Below are 19088 nucleotides of genomic sequence, written 5' to 3'. Positions count from 1 at the left end.
ATCCTTGGCAAGAGAAACAAAAAGTAAAACCAAAGCCCCACAGCTTCCAGCACAATATAATGGGGCATAAACTTTTCAACTACCTCTCCAGTTAATAGTCACTTTGACTCCAGAAAGTTTAGTCCTTTTTTTTTTCCAAGTTAACAACTAGCCCTTAAATAGGCCAACCTCCACAGCTTATCCCAGAATAAAAGGATAACTATTCAGCTCCCAAGGTTCACAATACACAAGCCTACATGGGAAAGTAGTTACAAAACCCTGACCCATTGGGAGTGTCTCAGATTGACCAGCAGATAAGAGTGCCAAAATTTGATACCTTCAATTTATGTCCAACATCTGGATACCAGATGGGGAGATTTAGACTAGATTCTACATCCTTTGCCAGACTAAGCTGTGTGGTAAAATGAGTTAACCGGAGTCCACTTTGATCACTTATGATGTGCCAAGTGGGACTAGCCCCCTTGGCGAAGAAGCACTTTTTATTCCACACAGACTTCCCAACCCAGAGGTAAAAGCCCCACTTCAAGACCCAAATTTGCCTTCTAAACTTGCCTCTAAACTCCTTCTTCATTTGCCTTAACCTGAATGCACTGCAGAAGCTTCTCAAAAAATAGACAAAGCAAGAACAAGAAAAGGAAAATTCTCATCATTATTGATACTACTGGAAGCATTTTGCCCCACAAATCCTTCTAGTCTTGTTATGTGTTTAAATTTTGTAAAAAAACGAAACACAAAAAACATAGGTAATAATGCACATCCTTTTTTACTTAATAGTTATCATTATGAAGGTTTTTAGGTCATTGACAAGCACATACACTTCATATGTGAGTTTCTGTCTCCCCAGGGAACAAGAGTAGTTTTTCTCTGTTATATCAATTTCTATGTTCCTCCTCCTTCCACCCAAATATTGTACAGAATAGTAGGGACCACATGCCAAGGACCACGTGCCCTCAAGGCTGTGTGTGTGTGTGTGTGTGTGTGTGTGTGTGTGTGTCTACATACACATGAAGGACTTTTGCTTCATACCCATTCCAAGGACAGGCTCTGTGATGAGTTTTCCTGGGTCTGAACCCCAAATGCGTTACAGGTCTGTGCCTGACTGTAAGGGAAGGATCTTCCTAGAGACCTCTACCTCTCTTACCTCTAAAGATTCGCCTCTGAGATCCCAAGAGCTGGCAGACCTCAGCGGAGGACCTGCAGGAGTTGACACATTTCTGGATCCCGTCGGCCAAGTCAAACAGTGTCACATTGGAAGTCAAGGAAAAGGTGGTTTGCAGTGAGATCACCACCATACTGGATTCCCTATGGGCACAGTTTTTGAGTCTTTAATTGACCTAAAATGGCCTAAAATTATATGAGGGCCCCAGGGCTTTTGAAAGTAGGTGTCATAGTCATTTTCCCATGAGGAAACAGAATATAAGGACTCAATGACTTTGGTCTTGGGTCACCCCAATGGCTTTGCCAAAATAGAGTCCAGTTTTTTTTTTTTTTTTTTTGGCCATCACCCATGTTATAACAACCTCCCTTTTCCACAGACTGAATCACAAACAAATACAATTCAGTTTCTTACCAAGAAGCATGGACTGTGGATCGAATATAACCAGGTAACGTTGAAAAACACACATTTAACTGAAAAGAAGAACAGTTTGTCATTAACTGTGATTTACACAAAAGCTTTGGACCAAGAACAAATTTCCTATTTTCAGGATAAAATAGGCATTTTCCAGCCATCAAGTTATCAGCAGGCAGCTTTACAAAGAAATGGAGTCCTTTTTTTGTTCCTCTCTTAAATGCTTTTCTGTTGTTCCCTGAGTACAAAGAGAGAGAGGCAAATAGTAAATCAGTGGGGAAATCTTGGCAGGAAATGATGTTCAGAACAGCACCCCTGGATGCAAAACATCTTCAAAGGAGCAGATCTCCTCTAAGACCCAGGGTTTCAAAAAACTTAGAGGCAACTGTTTATTTGGACTCTGCATAGTGAACAGGCTCCTTTCAGCTTCCCTAAGTCTAATGGGCCCTATATAGACCCCTCCTAATCTACAATGAGTTGACCTAACTCAAAGATAGGTCTTCTTCAAAAAGGCTCTCCATGGGAAATTACATTATGTGGGTCAAGAGCCCTTTTTCGAGGCAAATCAAAAGCCACTCTCCCCGTGTTTGCCTTGTGCCCTCAGAGCACAGAAAATCTCTCTGCAGCATAAAGTATCAGTATCATGCCTGCTTCCTTGCTGGCCTCTATATTAGGGGCTGTAGACTCCTTTTATAGAGCAGAGGGTCTCAGTATCTTGCCCTACACATATCCACCAGTCTTCAAAGCCAGTGTTTCAGAGCCATCTCACTGGTTAGAAGATGGAGTCAAGTTTGAAATATTATCAAATGACTTTTGGCTTTGTTTGACATTTCTTTATATAGTCTTACAGGAATGATTTATTATTATTGTTTTATTATTAATTCTTACCCCAGGTATAAATCAACAGAATAACATCCTAGCAAAGACCAAACAAGTGGATTCCCCAATTGCTGTTTAATTCTTCAGTGTTTCTTGGGGGCAGGTGTGTCACATCACCAATAAATTATACTACAATGCTGGGCAAAAAAACAAAGATAAGTCACTGAGTTTTGTGAAGTAAAGAACCATACTCCCACACAGGGTTCTAAACCCCTATACTACCTTAGAAGGAAATATCTACCTATAGAATAACTAGGAGGCAGCAGTGATGGAGTGACAAGATATAGGGTTAGCGGACATAAAATCCTGCTGTGTAGCAAAGAGGCCATGCCTTTGCAAGGTAATTTCTAAGGCCCTGGAGTGTCCTACCTGCTAAAAATTTCTCTGGGGAGTGATACTGGCTAAATAATATTATTATATTGTGTGCAAGTATGAATATGTGACAATTCTCACTACTATGTACAACTATAATGCACCAATTTAAAAATGTGGAAAAAATATAAAAATGTCTTTGTTTACCTAGGGGTCCTAGGCCATCTCAAAGAGTCTAACACTATGATTTATGATGAGGGCTTTAGGTAATATGGTATTAACTAAGCCTCTAGAGGGGTTAGAGACTGAGGTCAGCCCAAATAAAGGCTTCAGATACCTAGGCTCAGGTGAGCTTTCTGGTTGACAATATACTGTCCATGATTCCATAGGGAGAGGACAACTAGAAGTAGCATTGGGAGCCCTTGTGGACTCTGCCCCATGACTATTTCTAACCTGCAACCTTTTATTGCAATCCTCACCAGAACAGTGAGGATAATAGTTTCTAGTAAATTACTGAAACTAAGTGGGCGAGTAGCTCACCCTGTAGAGCACTTGCCGGGCGTGTGCATGGGCCGGGGTTTGAATCCCCAGGACCTCAGAAGAAAGCAAAAAGTGTATCCGGCATAGTACCTGTCATGGAATAGATGCTCAATAGATAAGATATGGAATTAGAATCTGTATTTTATACAAATAAAATCCACAGTCCTATAGAAATACAGTTCTTGGCTAATATACTATCTCTCACACATGAAGAACAAGTAAAATTAAAACTAGATATCAATCAATCTGTAACCTATTTAATGGCAAATTTCAATTTTTCTGAACATCAGATCTTTGACTTGTGTAGGAGTTGAGAACAAATTATTTGAGTTTCATTTTATCTCTTCTTTTTTCTCCATTTTTTTCTTATAAAAAGCACAGAGGGAAAGAAGCAGAATCAAAGGCCCCCAGATAATCTATACAGTGAATCTTCAAGCCTTAGTCAATCAGGATTAATGTTAGGCCTTTGGCATTCCCTTGAGAAGAGAAAGTGTCATTGTCCACAAACTCTCAAACATAGGGGGAAAGTCGTACCACATGTAAATAGCAAATGAGACACAAGGATTTTCTGGGTCTTTTCTCTTCAACAGCCCTCACTGGTGCATGTCACTTCATCTGTGACTGAGTTTGCACATGGAAAAGAAACACCATGGCAGATAAAGACTGCACATGAAGATGCATTTTAAAAAACACTTCTACTGGGCAACATTAGTTCTCAACACCTCTCTTTTATTTCTAAGAGACTTTCTTTTTTACCGTGAAGTTTCCCTTCCAAATATAAAAGAAGAGCCCAGGAGACATATAGGTGACCCCAGGCAGTCCCCAATTCTCAATGAAATCTGTGCAAGAAAACAAAGGACTCAAAGTGAACAGTCCTTTAAAGAAACTTACTGTTTCAGTGATCTCATTTTCAACTTCAAGTAGGTCTGAATGTTTTTCCACGGTAGCATTAAAAAATGTTTTCTTTAATTTAAACTCTGTCACGAAGGTTCTAACTGAAAATGAAAATGTAACCTATTAGACCACATAACAGATCAAACTATTCAAGGCTTTGTATTTGTAAATTTCTAGGGTAGCCAGCTTTACACCGCCCTTTCCCCAGGACAATCTCTGTGCATTTCTTTCTCTATGAGGATAAAAACTACCCTTGCCTCTCCAGCAGAGTGAACATCAACTGGGCTGAGCTGAAGGCTTAGACCAAGTAAACCTTTAGGTGGGAGACATTAAGGAGTCTTTTGCACATGTACAAATGCTGCTGAGAGAAGGAGCCTTCTTGACATTCCTCTGAAGGCCTCTCACATAATAGAAGCTCAATAAAGCTATGACCAAGAAAAGATAAGCTGGTCTAAACAACATAATCATAGAAGGGAGGAAGGGAGGTATGGTACTAGACCCTAAAATTGCTCCTCAAGCCTCAGAAGTCTAGCTCAAGGAAAGTTCTTGTTCTCCAAGCTCTTTAACCAATTTAAGCCCTTGACTTCAAGGGGGTGCTTTGGTTTCTCCTCATTAAAGTCACCTTAATCTAACCCCCATTCTTCTTGTTCAGAGGAAATGTCTGTTTTATCATTGATAAAAGAGGCTTCCAGAAGTCAGGTAACTTCCAAAGAAAGATCATCCAGCTCCCAAGCACCAAAATTAGCATCATATTCATGTGGGTCCGTCTTCAAAGTTGTTCTTTCTCCACTATATCCTCTGCCCCCTGAGGCATCTGATATTCTAAGGACAACCAAGGACAATCTTACACAATAAGGAGCCAAATATCTGTAGTAGGCATGTACTCCAGGAGGCTACCAGACTTCATGATTATAAGCCATATAATAAAAACACCCTATATTCAAGACACTGTTGGGTTCAGAAATGAAAGAAGTAGCCCCATTTTCAAGGCCCATTTCACTCATAACATAAAATTAGTTAACATCAATTTGTGCTGATTGGGCCTGAGGGGAATAGGATTTACAAATAGGCAAACAACCAAAAATTAGGACAGGCTGCTTTATATCTGGTTCTAACTTTCATTACATTAAATTCTTTCTTATCTTTCCCTCTGGAAATGAAAAAAAATAATAATAATAACCCAAAACAGAGAAGCCCATGAAGCTGCCGTTTCATGGAAAGCTTGCGTGCTGAATTAAGAGAAAGGCCCACAAATGAGCCAGGGAAAACATTTAACATCTTATACTTAACTGTCTAAAGCCCTTAATCCTTATTTAACATCTTTTTGCTTGTTCTACAGTTCAGTGAAGCCAGCTGCTTAGGACTCTTTCTGAGCAGCAGGGAGCTCTTTGAAAACATTCTTGGCCAAATGAAAGCATTTCACCATGCTCTAATTTGCATGTTCTTCTGATGTTTATGAACAATGAAGCTAAATGACTTGAAAAGGGAAAGATGATTGTTAACACAATAGAACTGCTCTCCGCCTGATCTGTGCTACCTGTGAGACACTGCACAAAAGGTTTCAGAATAGCCATCCTACTCCTTCATCTTTACCTCTCACCTCTCACCCAGACTCTCCACACAGAAATACACAAAACTAAATGTTAGGTACATGGAAGTTTTCTGAATCATGACAGTCAATGTGGCCTTGGCTTTCAGTGTGAATAAGATTAATTAATCTCCTCCCAAACCTTGTTCTCTTTCTGGGCAGGAATTTTTCTAAAGACATTTACACTTCGTACCTATAGTTTTATCATCTAATTTTAAGATAAATTTTCTTCAAATTTAACTGCTGATTTCCCTACTGTATTATCTAAATATTGTTTTGGAAAGATCCATAAGTATTACTTTTTATTCAGAGTGGTCTGTATTTATAGTTTTCAATCTCATCTAACAGTTTGAAGACTAATATTAAATGATACCTCCCATTTGGACAATTCTTTCAAAGCTTGTTCAAATGTATTATTTTATTTGACCTTTACAATACTCTGAGTGGGAAGCAGAGCAGATTATATCTGATTTCACAAATGAGGACCCTAGACCAAGAATTCAATTCCTGGACTAGTGTACTTTTCAGAATGCTTGGAACAAAAATCATTTTCACTTTTGTTCTTAAACTGAAAACCCTTGGCTAATTTCTTTTAGGTGTGGCAAAATGGAACAGGTTATCCAAATGCAAATAAATTATTAGAATAATAACTAATGTCTATATTTCTAGATTCTTCTTTTTAAAATAATGCTTAATTATTGTATTTCAAACATTTTTCAAAATTCTACTTTTGTTTTAGTAGAATACCAACTTTCTTTAAAAGTTCCTTTCACCTATAGGTAATAGAAATCCATGCAGGTTAATATTTTCAGAGAACACAGATAATGGCTTTCTCAAAAACATTTACTGAGGAGTTTTTGTGTCTTTAAGTATCACACTTCACAATTTAGGATGATTCAAAGATGAGTCATTTTACCTGTCAGTTTCCTTATCCAGCTTAGAAACACTCATTTTCATTCTGATTTCTTCAGCAAGTTAGGTATTAAACTCAGCATTCTAATAAGAGTCATATCCTATATGCAAGAAAGTTCTTACTATCAATACATTGTATAACAGAAAGTACTGTGGGCTGGAAACTAGGTGTTTCATCAACTGATTACATAAGTTTGGCCCTTAGCACTTTACTAGGGCCTTTGTTTTCATTTGGTTTGTTTCTCTGTTCTTTAACCTGTAAAATGGAGATTGTATTAATATCAACCAACTTCATGAATCTATTGAATTAGGGACCAAAATATGATAAATAGTATGATACAATTACAGCAGCAGCTTTGTCAAAACATATCTGTCTATAGATAAAAACATGATCATTTTTTAAATGAAAAGCATATGTGAATGTGGTAGAACAATCAGGATTTTATTCTCTCTTTTCTCCATTTTTTTTAATGATAAAATCAGAATAATCTTGTGATTTTTTTGCCCTAACTGCAGGGTAGAATGGTAAAGCAATAACAATAGGTAATGTTTTCTATTTTATTTTATATTCCTTAAGTTTATATCATGGAGAAATACTGATTTTTATTAGGAAGAAAAAACTGTAAATGTTGTTTTATAAAATATATTGTGAGACAGAATAAATACTAAGATAAACTTTCTTACCCAAATTACATATTCCTTTTTCCAACTGGTATCCAACTGGGCATTTGCAGGTAAAAGATCCCTGAGTATTATTACATATGGCCAGGGGTGGGCATGGGTTTGACAGACATTCATTCACATCTGCGAAGGAGAAAAAACAAACAAACAGAAAAAAACCACATTGAGTCTGTGGCAAACAGCAAAATCACAAACCAGTACAGGAAGTATTTACTAAGGACCACTGCACTTATTAGAAACAATGGGACCCCAAAGATGAGTAGGAGACCACCCTTGTCCTCAAGGGGCTGACCACCTATTGAAGGCGGAGGCAGTCAATAAACTAACTATAATTACAAGGCATGAAGTGGCAAATTTTGCTGGAGAATTAAGGACTATTTCAAATAACATCTGGATTAAGACTGGAAGAATTTTAATAAACAGATTTGAGTAGGATAATTTTACACTGAGGTACCAGTACAGTGAATGCCAGAGGTAGGAAAATGCAGGTCTTTAGGTAGCAATAGGTAGTCCAATATGGCAGGAATGTGGGGAGAATCAAATCAGGAAGTTTGTTAGCTCTACACTATGGTAGTTCATGCTACCCTGCAGATAACACACAAACACGCTAACTCTCAAGTAAGCAGGGTATTAGTTAAAAGATTTTATTCTTCTACATTTTGGAGGAAAAAAGGCATTTATCGAATAACCAAATGTAATGCTGCAGACCACTGGATACTATTTTTTCTCTTACCCACACTGCAGTTATCCCCTTGCCAGGAAGGTGAGCACATACATCGATAACCACCGCTGGTGAGGTCCACAACGCATTTGCCATCATGAAGACAAGGGTTCATGGCACAGCTGTTGACTAAAAACCCATCCAAGAATAGCACAGTTAAACACAATGGCAATGTAAAGATAGCCTTGGGTAAATATTTAATTCTCTCAGTTAATATTTGACTCTTACTTATTTCTATTTACTTGCCCTGAAAAGATATGCTACTAAAATAGAATGAGGTCCCAAGAGGTACAGAAAATAGGCAATGGGACTGGGTACTGGTAATAGTTTGTGTCCATATATAAGACAATTGGATTTCTGAATTCAAGTTTCTGATTCAAATCAAATGTTGTCTATTCAGTCACTCAGTTTGGGATTGATGACTGTATTACTTTTGGGATACTTAGAAAATTCTACTTGAATCAATGCCAATTTAAAACACATTAAGTGTAGGGGAAGAATCCCTGATCAATGCATCCTCCCTCATGCAAAATTTACTCCATATATGTAGGTACATTGCCTTTTCTTCTGGACATAGCAACCCTTATCCAAAAATCTCCAAATGTAACTGGGACTCTACATATTGTGCATCATTCAGACATGATCAGAGTTGAGCACTACAATGACCTCTCTCTTTACATAAAGTAAAAGTGGGCCCTAGTTGAATTCATGGAGACTCTTATGACACATGTTCTTACATCCCCCAACAGCAATGACCACAACTGTTTTGCTCTATATAATTGGAAGTGTCACAATCCAGTTATGTAATATCTGCTTCATAAAGGTTTTTGAGACATAAAGAAAGGCTGAAATCTATAGCGTAACTGTATCACCTGCAAATGGGAAATTAGCAGGAGAATGCAAAAAAGAAGGTAGAAGTCAAACATTTTCCAAAAGAAAAATCCTGAAAATGGGCTAAACCTAAAGAAGACAATCTTATTCTTAATTGCTGAAATCATCTATATAAGCAGAGTGCCTATATAACCAATACCCATGAACACACTGGCACACAAAAAAAATTATTAACAGCCAGTGAATATGTCCCTAATACTTGTCTACAGTAATTACAATGGCCATAATTTACTTTAAGGAGCCTTGTAAATTATGGTACACCTAGTATTGAAATATTTGGCATTTGGAAATGAAGACGGTGTGTCTTAAAGCAAGACTCCCAAAGGAGCCACCTGTCATCTTTCAGGGGTACTCAAATCACTGGCACAAAGGGAACACTATGGGGTTGATGGTAAGGGTGGTTTATGACCTGCACCCTAGGGTTGATTGTGGCTGACTAGTTGAAACTACATCACTGAGTTCCATGCTCCAGTCACTACAAAGCATTTTCCTTCTTCCTTAAAATATCAGTCTCCATCTTCCCCCTTCCTCCCTGACAGTTTTCTCTTTGTGGATCTACACAAACCAAAAGTACAATTTTGAACATGACATCCAACAATATATATTACCCTTTCTTCTATCTGCCCTTAAGTGACAAAGAAGCATTTGGATGACTTTATTTTCCTGTACCAGCCACTTCCACATGACTATAAAGATAACCATACATACAATGTAAAGAATCCCTGGTAATGCAGTCACTGTGGGAAAAAGCTCATCATCTTTTTATTGATGTCTCTCTACCCCTGTTTATCAACTAGCAATATAATCTTAGGGAGACAAAGGAGCATGGGCTTTTCTGGACCAAGAGAAGCCCTCTGACCATTAGATGCCTCCTGGTAATTGGGGAGCTAGCTGACTGACTCAGAAGCTTTGGGCTCTGGTTGGGGAGCATGCACCTGACTCACTTCCTATTTGACACAGGCCACCTAAAGCTTCTTCAGTTTCTCCACCATCCAAACCTACATTTCTGCCTGGTTCTAACCTCAGAAAGTCAAAAGTGTGCTTGAAAAGCTCTTGCAATTAATTACAGAGCATTAATATCTTCAACTGCAATATACTGATGTCACACATAACCAACATGTCCTCTTTTCTTAGGAAGAATCACCTAACTTGGGGAAAATAAGAAAATGAGGTCCACCATAAACTTATTTTATGCTTTGTGTTTCAACAGGAAGCATTTTAGGTCACAAAACTGAGACTACTTCAAATACTAGTCATTTCTATACATTCACTTAAATCCTGAGCCTCATGCAGTTTACACTGCTGCAAAGGGTCTAGCAGTTGATGTATGTTTGAAAGATGCATTGTACCTGATGGTGGAGGTGACGATGCCATTGGGGACTGTGTGCTACTCTGAGTAGCAAAGGTGGTAGGTTTAGGAGTCAACACTTCAGCTGTAGAAACATCTGTGGTTTGGAAAGGAGAAGTTCTGAGGAAATGTGAAGCTGGGCTATACTCTTCTGTGATATCAAGCCTTGTGGTCAATTCTTTTGTTGATGTTGGTACATTGGTCAGAGTGATTAAGTGGGTGGTAGCATCAATATGCACACGGTTCCTTTCTGTGGTGATGGCACCTTCTGTTGAGATTTGTGGCACCAGAATTTCAGGATTGGTAGGGAAGAGCTGTTTTCCAGTTGTAGTGTGTACAGCTATGGGGTCAGTACTCAGAACTTCTGTACTTGACAAGGTACTGGGAGTGGTCACAGAAGAATGAGAGGCCTTGAGAGTAGTAGTTGTCAAAGTTGGAGACATTTGGGCTAAGCTGGTGCTCATGGCTGGAAGGGCTGATTTAGTGAAGGACTCAGTTAAGGCTGGGGGCAAAGGAACCCCTGAAGGAGCACTCACTGTTACATCTTTGGTGGATTCTGTGGGCAGAGACACTAGGGTTGGTGACTTTGCTTCTGTAATGATTTTCTCTTGTTGTGGGATGCTCTGGTTCTTGGGATCTGCTGTATTACTACTGTGGGGTATTATCATGGATGACACCATTGTTGATGTCTGAACTGAAGACTCAGGCATCTCTCCTTCCCTGGGCAGGACTGGGGTAGAAGAATGTGGTAAGGTTGTCTGTGAGACAGAAAGTGGGACAGGAGAAGCAGCTGTCGAGGAAACTGGTAAAGGTGATGGTGAGGAAGACAAAAGTGTAGATGCCTCAGAGGTAGACTTCAGCTGATGGGTGGAGGCCTTGGTTGACAGTAAACTTGATGAGAACAACTGGTGGGATTGTGACACTGAGGGCAAAGGCAAAGAAGGGCCCGAGGCAGAAGATGAGTCACCAACAGACTCAGTACTGGCATCCATAAGAACCAAAGTTTTCAGTATATTAATGGTAGAGGTGTAGGATGGAAGGCTGGATGTATGCAGAGTCAGTGACTCAGTGGACGGCTGAACATACTCCCCATTATAGGATGAGATGTTCCTTCTTTCAGTCTGAGCATGAGAAGAGGAAGAATAGTCTGAATATGGAGAGTCTGAGATCTTAATATAAGAGGTTGAACTCTCACTGATGTCTGAGGATGAACCATTATCTGTAATGGACAGTAATGCCCGTTCTCCTTTGGTAAAAGTAGATGAAACATAGGTGTGATCTGTGTGGTCACTGGAAGTCCTTTGTTCAGTATCTGTGCCACTCACTTGACCATAGCTAAGTCCAGTGACTGCAAAGAGAAAAGCCAAAGTTAGGTCCAATAAACAAAAAAGCAATCTCTCAAACATGCACTATAAAACAGATTTTCAGTATCCATGAACTCAAGTGAGTAAACAAGTTTCTTTGGAGAGGTGGTTTTCAGTGGTGAACATACTGAATAGCAACATGGCAAGGTTATAATGGTGTCTGCTGAGCAGACTCACCGCCTGTGAAGACCACAATGGCAGCAATGAACGTGGTAACAAAAGACAAATGGGACCAGGGGCCTAAAAATAGGGAATAGTTCCAAATTCCTTCCACATGCCTTTTTTTTTTTTTTTTTTTTTGATAAAGGCAAATTGTTATGTGAAAAGCTCGCAAGATCCCAAATAGAATCATTGTTATGCTTAAATGGAAAAAGGAAAACCCTCCCAACTTTCCATTCTGTATAATGAGGTATTTCTTTCCCAGGAGATTGATTTTAGCCACAAAGCAACAGGTCTTTATTTTAAGCCTCCCGGCAGCGTCACCCCCATATGCCTCATCAAGTGTGTGAAGGGATGGGGGTTGTCTTCCTGAGGTGGGAGAACCCAGGAAGTTCTTCGATTCATAAGGAGCTGGTAGGATATTTCCTGGGTTGCCAGCCAACTCAATCATCCTAGGAGTGAAGTGCCAGGTGGGCCGAGGGACTGTGAAGAGTCGCTGCAGGGGAACACACCACCTCCGAGGGCAGGCGCCGCGCCCGGCGACCGCGAGAGCAGGCCCGCGTGGTCCGTCACGTTCCCGCGCTGAGTGGCGCCCGCAGAGCTCCCCACCTCTGCAGAGGTGGCGTCGGCGAGGCTAAGCGACCGCAGCGTGCGCTCCCCGCTTCCGGTGAGAGCGGCCCAGGTGTGCGCGCCGCGGGAGTGCGCCCCGGAAGTGCTCCCCTCGGCGAGGGAACTGCGGGAGCGCGAGGCCGGCGCCGCGTCGTCTTCCAGGGCTGAAAGAAGCCGGAGGGGTGGCGGGTGAGTGCGGCGCAGTGCCCGTCCTGTGCCTTCTCAGGGCTTCCATCTGAGATGAAACCCCAAGAGGAACTTGGATCAGCACCTCCGTTCGGGTGCTGGATTTATGGAACATTTATTACTTCTGCGAACAGGGTCCATACTGGACCTGTGCTCGGTGAGACCTAATGGTCTACGTCAGGGAAAGTGGTGGTGGTGGTGGCAGGGGAGCGGTGACGGACTAACAACCCTGTTGGGGCTTTACTTCCTGGGGCAAGGCCGGAAGGGAGGCACCAAGTGTTGGTACCTGGCCGAGAAAGGTGGCGGGAGGCTACAGGTGGACTTGGCTTTGCAAGTGGGCTTTTATAACATATTAATTTATTTAATTTATGAAGATGGAAGAGGGCAGTTGACAAGTGAATTGATATTCCTTTCCTCCTTGGGGGGGTTATATGGTTTATGCCATATGCCTAAAGAATCTTAGAACTACTTAAGATTATTAGATTATCAAATCCTTTTCAGAAATATGAAAGTGGAGTTCAATACTTCTTGGCCTAAATACTTCATAATCTGGCTTTATGAGAAAACGTACTCATCTGGTTTTTTTTTCCCCATTCCCAGTCCAGACTAGCCTTTGATACCCCCACAGAATGCTTTGATTGGAAGTGGACATAAAGCTGAGTATTAGGTAAATTCATTTCAGGATTGTTTGAATTAACAGAGACAGGAATTAGCATGGGAACAGGAACCTAATGACCTACAGCATAAGCAAGACAGAAACCAAAGAGAGATGTAACTTGAGTCAGGTTGAAGGGCTCAGGAGACTGATGGGAGAGTCAAGCAGGAGAGTTTCCAGGGCAAAATGCATCTGAGCAGAGAGATAAAGGCCTCAATGGAGAGATCTTAAATACTCCATTAAATAAAATTTAGGCAAACAACCACATCAGGGGTACAGGCTTGAGTGAAAGTTCATGACCTGAAACACAGGGACTGAATGTGAACCCAGAAAAATGAATGGACTAGAAATTTTGAAAGGCTAGATTGCAGAATCATTCAACTTTGAGTGATTCAGAGGAAAAGAGACAAAGTATTGTGGTTATCTCTTTTCATTCACAGAACATTTCAGGAATGAGGCTATTCTTTAACCTGTTGGACCCCAAGATCTGGTCACAATTAAATCACATTTTCCACATGAACTAACTGAGCATTAACTACAGAGAGAAAGATATTGAAGAGATATAAAAGGGGGAAAAACTATGGAACTTAAGATCATGGCTTGAGAAGGCAAGAATCCTCAGCCCTATAAAAGTGAGGGTGGAAAATGATTCCTTTGTTTAGGAGAAAGAAAATATACTTCCCTGTGTAGACACAAAGGAGTATAAATATCTTCTATTAATATGTTTTATTCTTTTGTGATCATATGCTTTTCCATGTCATATGAGTAGTAATAAATGATAATTTTCTTCATCAAAGAGAATTCTCACGTGGGAGAAGTGAAGCTGCTATTATTAATGGGGAGAAGAATTTAAATCTATTAAAAGCTTAAATGATAAATTAATGCATGTTTGCTTTAGTTAACACTTTTGCATTCATAATACTACTGGGAATTGTTTTAAAAAGTATCCAAAAGCATTATTAAAAAGTATCATCAAAAGACAAGTTTTCTAAAATTGATAAATTGTACTTAACATTAAAAACTTTCATTTTCACAAAAAGCATTTGACAAATTTCAGCATCGATTCATGCTCAAAATACTACAAAAATTAGGGACAGTAGGAACATATCTCAACATTGTAAAAGCTATATATGTTAAACCCAAGGCCAACATCATTCTAAATAGAGAAAATTGAAAGCATTCCCCTTAAAAACTAGAGCAAGACAGGGATGCCCTCTTTCACCACTCCTATTCAACATAGTCCTTGAAACACTAGCCAGAGAAATTAGACAAAAGAAAGAAATTAAAGGAATACAAATAGGAAAAGAGGAGCTCAAACTATTTGCTGACAACATGATTCTACATCTAGAAGACCTAAAAAACTACTAGAAAGCTTCTAGAACTCGAATGAATTCAGCAAAGTAGCAGGGTATAAAATCGACACCAATAAATCAATTGTATTCCTATACACCAATGATGTATCAGCTGAAAGAAATCAGGAAAACTATTCCCTTTATTATTATAAAATAGCCTTAAAAAAATACTTGGGAATCAATCTAACATAAGAGGTGAAAGGCCTTTATAATGCAAACGACAGAATACTAAAGAAAGAAATTGAAGAAAATCTCAGAAAATGGAAAGATCTCTTATGTTCTTGGGTAGGCAGAATAAATATTGTCAAAATGGCCATACTACCAAAAATCCTACACAGATTTAATGCAATTCCTATTAAAATCTCAATGATGTTCTTCATAGAAATAGAAAAAGCAATCATGAAATTCATTTGGAAAAATAAGAGGCCCAGAATAGCCAAAGCAATCCTTAGTGAGAAAAATGATACAGGAAGCATCAAATACCAGACCTTAAATTATACTATTGAGCTATAGTAACAAAAACAGCACGGTATTGGCACAAAACAGACATGAAGTTCAATGAAACAGAACAGAAGATACAGAGAGGCACCCACGTAAATACAGTTTCATCCTAGACAAAGGCGCCATAAATATACATTGGAGAAAAGAGCCTCCTCAATAAATGGTGCTGGGAAAACTGGAAATCCATGTGCAATAGAATGAAATTGAACCCCCATCTCTCACCCTGCACAAAACTCAAAGTGGATCAAGGACCTAGGAATTAGACTAGAGACCCTATGCTTACTAGAAGAAAAAGTAGGCCCAGCTTTCCATCATGTCAATTTAGGAACCAAATTCTTCAATAAGACTCCCTAAAGCACAAGAAGTAAAGTCAAGAATCAATAAATGGGATGGTATTAAACTAAAAAGCTTCTTCACAGCAAAGGAAACAATCAAGAACATGAACAAAGATCCTATAGAATGGGAAAAAATCTTTACCACCTGCACCTAAGATAGACAAGTAATCTCTAGGTTATACAAATATCTCAAAAAACACCAAAAAAACCTCAAATAACTCAACCAATAAATGGGCAAAGGAACTGAACGAGCACTCACAGAAGAAATATGAATGGTCAAAAAATAAATGAAAAACTTTTCAACATCTCTAGCAATTAGAGAAATGCAAATTGAAACACTGAGATTCCATCTCCTTCCAGTCAGAATGGCAATTATCAAGAATACAAGTAACAATCAATGTTGGAGAGGATGTAGAGAGAAAGGTACTCTCATACATTGTTGGTAGGGCTGCAAATTGGTGCAACAATTATGGAAAACATTCCTTAGAAACTTGGAATGGAACCACTATTTGACCCAGTAATCCCACTCCTTGGGCTCTACCCAAAGGACTTAAAATCAGCATATTACAGTAATACAGCCACATCAATGTTTATAGCAGCTCAACTCGCAATAGTCAAACTAGGAAACAACCCAGGTGTCCTTCAACACATGAATGGATAAAGAAAATGTATATATACATAGGGGAATATTACTCAGCCATAAAGAAGAATGAAATTATGGCATTTGCTGGTAAATGGATGGAACTGGAGACTATCATGCTAAGTGAAATAAACCAATCCCCCAAATCAAAGGCCAACTGTTCTCTCTGATATATGAATACTGGGAGGGGAAGGGAAGAATAGAAGTCCATTGGATTGGACAAAGAGGAATGAAGGGAAGGGAGAGGGGACAGGAATAGGAAGGACAGTAGAATTAATGGAACATAGCTTTCCTAGCCTTGTATTTGAATATACAACCTGGGTAACTCTGCATCGTGTATAACCACGAGACTAGGATCCTAATCAGAATAAATTATACTCTGTGTATGTATAATGTACAAAATACATTCTACTGTCATGTATAACTAAAAAGAATGAATAAAAAATAAAAAAGGGAAAAAAAAAACACTTCATATACTAATATCATTAAGAAGTAAAAAGACAACCCAGAGAACAGGAGAAAATGCCTGTCAATTATACATCTGATAAGGGACTAGTATCCAGAATATGCAAAGAATTCTTACACTCTATAGTAAAACAAGCCAGTTCAAAATATCTGAATAGACATTTTCAAGGAAGATAAATAAATGGCCAATAAGGATATGAAAAGATGGTTGACATCATTAGCTGGGAAATGCAAAACAAAACTATAAATAAATACCCTTTGAATTCACTAGCATGGATATAATAAAAAAGATAATAAGTGTTGGTGAAGATATGGAGACAATGGGCACTTTTACATCTCAGGTAGGAATATAAAATGGTATACTACTTTGGAAAATAGTTTGGCAATCCTTTAGAAGCTTAAAAAAGGTGCTGCTCTAATGTGGCAATTCCAGGAGGGCTCATGTCCATGTAAAACTTGTACCTGAATGTTTACAGCAGCATTATTCACAATAGCTAAAAGGTAGGAACAACATAAACATCTACCAGTTGATGAAAGGATAAACAAAATAGAGCATATCCTTATAGTATCAAATATTGTCATAAAAAGAAATGAAGTACTAATATGGGTGAATCTTGGAAACATTAAGTGAAAAACAAAAGACTATATATTATATGATTCCATTTATAGGAAATGTCTAAAACAGGCAAATCCAAAAAAACAGAAAGAAAATTAAGTGGTTGCCAGAAGCTGGAAGGACGGTGAAATGGGAAGTGAACTGCTGACGAATATGGAGTTTTTTGGGGGGGTGATATAAATGCTCTGAAATTAGTAGTGGTAGTTGCACAGTTTTTGTAAATATACTAAAAATCAGTTGTACACTTTAAACAGGCACACTGTATGGAATGTGAATTATATCTCAAAGCTGTTTAAAAAAAGAGGAAGGGGGAGTTTCTTTCAGTGAATGCTATGAATGACCTGGAGTGAACAAGTCATGAGAAGGTGACATTTTCACCTTTCAGAAGCTCTATGATAGAGGCAGGTATCAGGTAGCAGGGTGGGCAATAGAGAAAAGGAGGACATGGACAGAGAGTCCTTGACTTGCATGTGAAAAGAGGAGGCATCATCAACAGTTCCTCAGAGATGCACCAGATAATGTTAGGATATATGTGTATCTGTCAACCAGCTCTAAGGGAATAATGAAACTAGAGAGGCCGCAGGAGCTTTTTTCATTAATAGATGCCTTAATATTGCCACAGAAGATCATAAACATTGTAAGTCTCTCTCCCTCCACATGGTACCGTTCTGTGAAATGAAAACTTACTTGAATGTTCTCCTTGTGGTGTTGACGAATCTAGGCTTTCTGAGGAAGATGTAGATGAAGACTCTGAGTAACTGTTCTCATCCAACACTGTATTACCTCCTCTGGACTGTTGAGCAGAGTCTGAGGACTGAGTCAAAACTAAAGAGTTCATAAATCGAGGATGTGAAGCAGAGCTTCCTGTAACATCTGCAAATGTCTTGCTGTTGGTCAAGGACCAGTGTGCTGTGCTCTCTTCATCTCTAATGGAGGGAACTGACCTAGACACAGTCTCAGTCTGAGGCATGAAACTTCCATTTCTCATTTCAGAGCTTAGGGCAAGTTGATGGCCTCTGAAGGCTGTAAGATATCATAGAAACAAAAATGCCGTTACATGGACATGAAAAAGATCCTTTAACAACTAAGAAGTGAGTCTTCTTAAGATAAGATATACTTTTCCAAGGAAATCTTATTTTTTGTATGTATCATCTGACTTATAGTATCACATTCTAAATTGTAATTTCAAAACTCTTGGGTGTTGACAAGTTAGCAATACCAAAAATAAAAGTGTATGATCAAGGGACTTTTAAACAGCATGTGCAAATAGTAGAGTAATTTATAGGCTTAATTATTTTATTCTCTGTCCCTTGAAAAGTAGTTTGAGGGAATGACTGTGTCATTATATTCAACAAATATGATGTGCATAAATGTAGCACATACAGCACTTTTCTAAAACAGTTATAATATTAATAAAGATTATCCTAGTCCTGAGGTATAGTTAAAAAAAAACAACTGTAGCGAGTAAACCAAACCATGAACTTGAGAACTATATTTATTCTGTACATTTATTTGTAAAGATGATCTGTTCACAAAAGCACTGAAGCTAGTTATAAAGAGTGGGTCAGCTCTCACTTTGAAGATAATGCTGTAGAGTAAAAACAAGATAAACCAAGTGAGAGCCCTAAGGCAAAGGTCTCACTTCTGCTGAGTGAGCTAATGCACGCATTACCTAAACCACCTCTGTGCCTTAAATTCTTCCCCTATAAAAAAGCAGGAGGAGTGGCACCTGTCGAACTAACTTTGCGATGTTTTCATAAGGACGAAAATCAAAATGCAATAATGTGATATACCAATAAAGGAGCTGGTATCATCAAAGAGCACACACTTTTTTTTCAGAGACTGCATCTTTACAGATCAAGTAAAGGTG

General features: G+C 38.9%; 1 protein-coding gene across 5 annotated transcripts in view; it reads right to left on the bottom strand.

Moving 5' to 3' along the window:
- Positions 1–19088, bottom strand: part of Heg1 (heart development protein with EGF like domains 1) — a 76051-nt gene that overhangs the window by 26879 nt on the left and 30084 nt on the right. Inside the window, exons 5-12 of one of the 5 annotated variants that reach the window (XM_047563520.1) lie at positions 17906–18241; positions 12372–12632; positions 10338–11684; positions 8110–8226; positions 7380–7499; positions 4193–4296; positions 1571–1629; positions 1142–1302 (exon numbers count right to left, since the gene is read on the bottom strand). In XM_047563520.1, the coding sequence (XP_047419476.1) occupies positions 1142–1302; positions 1571–1629; positions 4193–4296; positions 7380–7499; positions 8110–8226; positions 10338–11684; positions 12372–12632; positions 17906–18241 (2505 nt within the window). Of the gene's footprint in view, positions 1–1141; positions 1303–1570; positions 1630–1661; positions 2587–4192; positions 4297–7379; positions 7500–8109; positions 8227–10337; positions 11685–12371; positions 12633–17905; positions 18242–19088 lie in introns of those variants that run through there. The other 4 variants (XM_047563521.1, XR_007110149.1, XM_047563522.1 and 1 more) reach the window with 4 other exon arrangements.

The sequence above is a fragment of the Sciurus carolinensis genome, chromosome 9 (assembly GCF_902686445.1).
Source record: "Sciurus carolinensis chromosome 9, mSciCar1.2, whole genome shotgun sequence".
NCBI classification, from domain to species: Eukaryota; Metazoa; Chordata; class Mammalia; order Rodentia; family Sciuridae; genus Sciurus; species Sciurus carolinensis.
The sequence above is the reverse complement of the archived record's forward strand: the minus strand, read 5'-3'. Positions and strand labels throughout refer to the sequence as shown.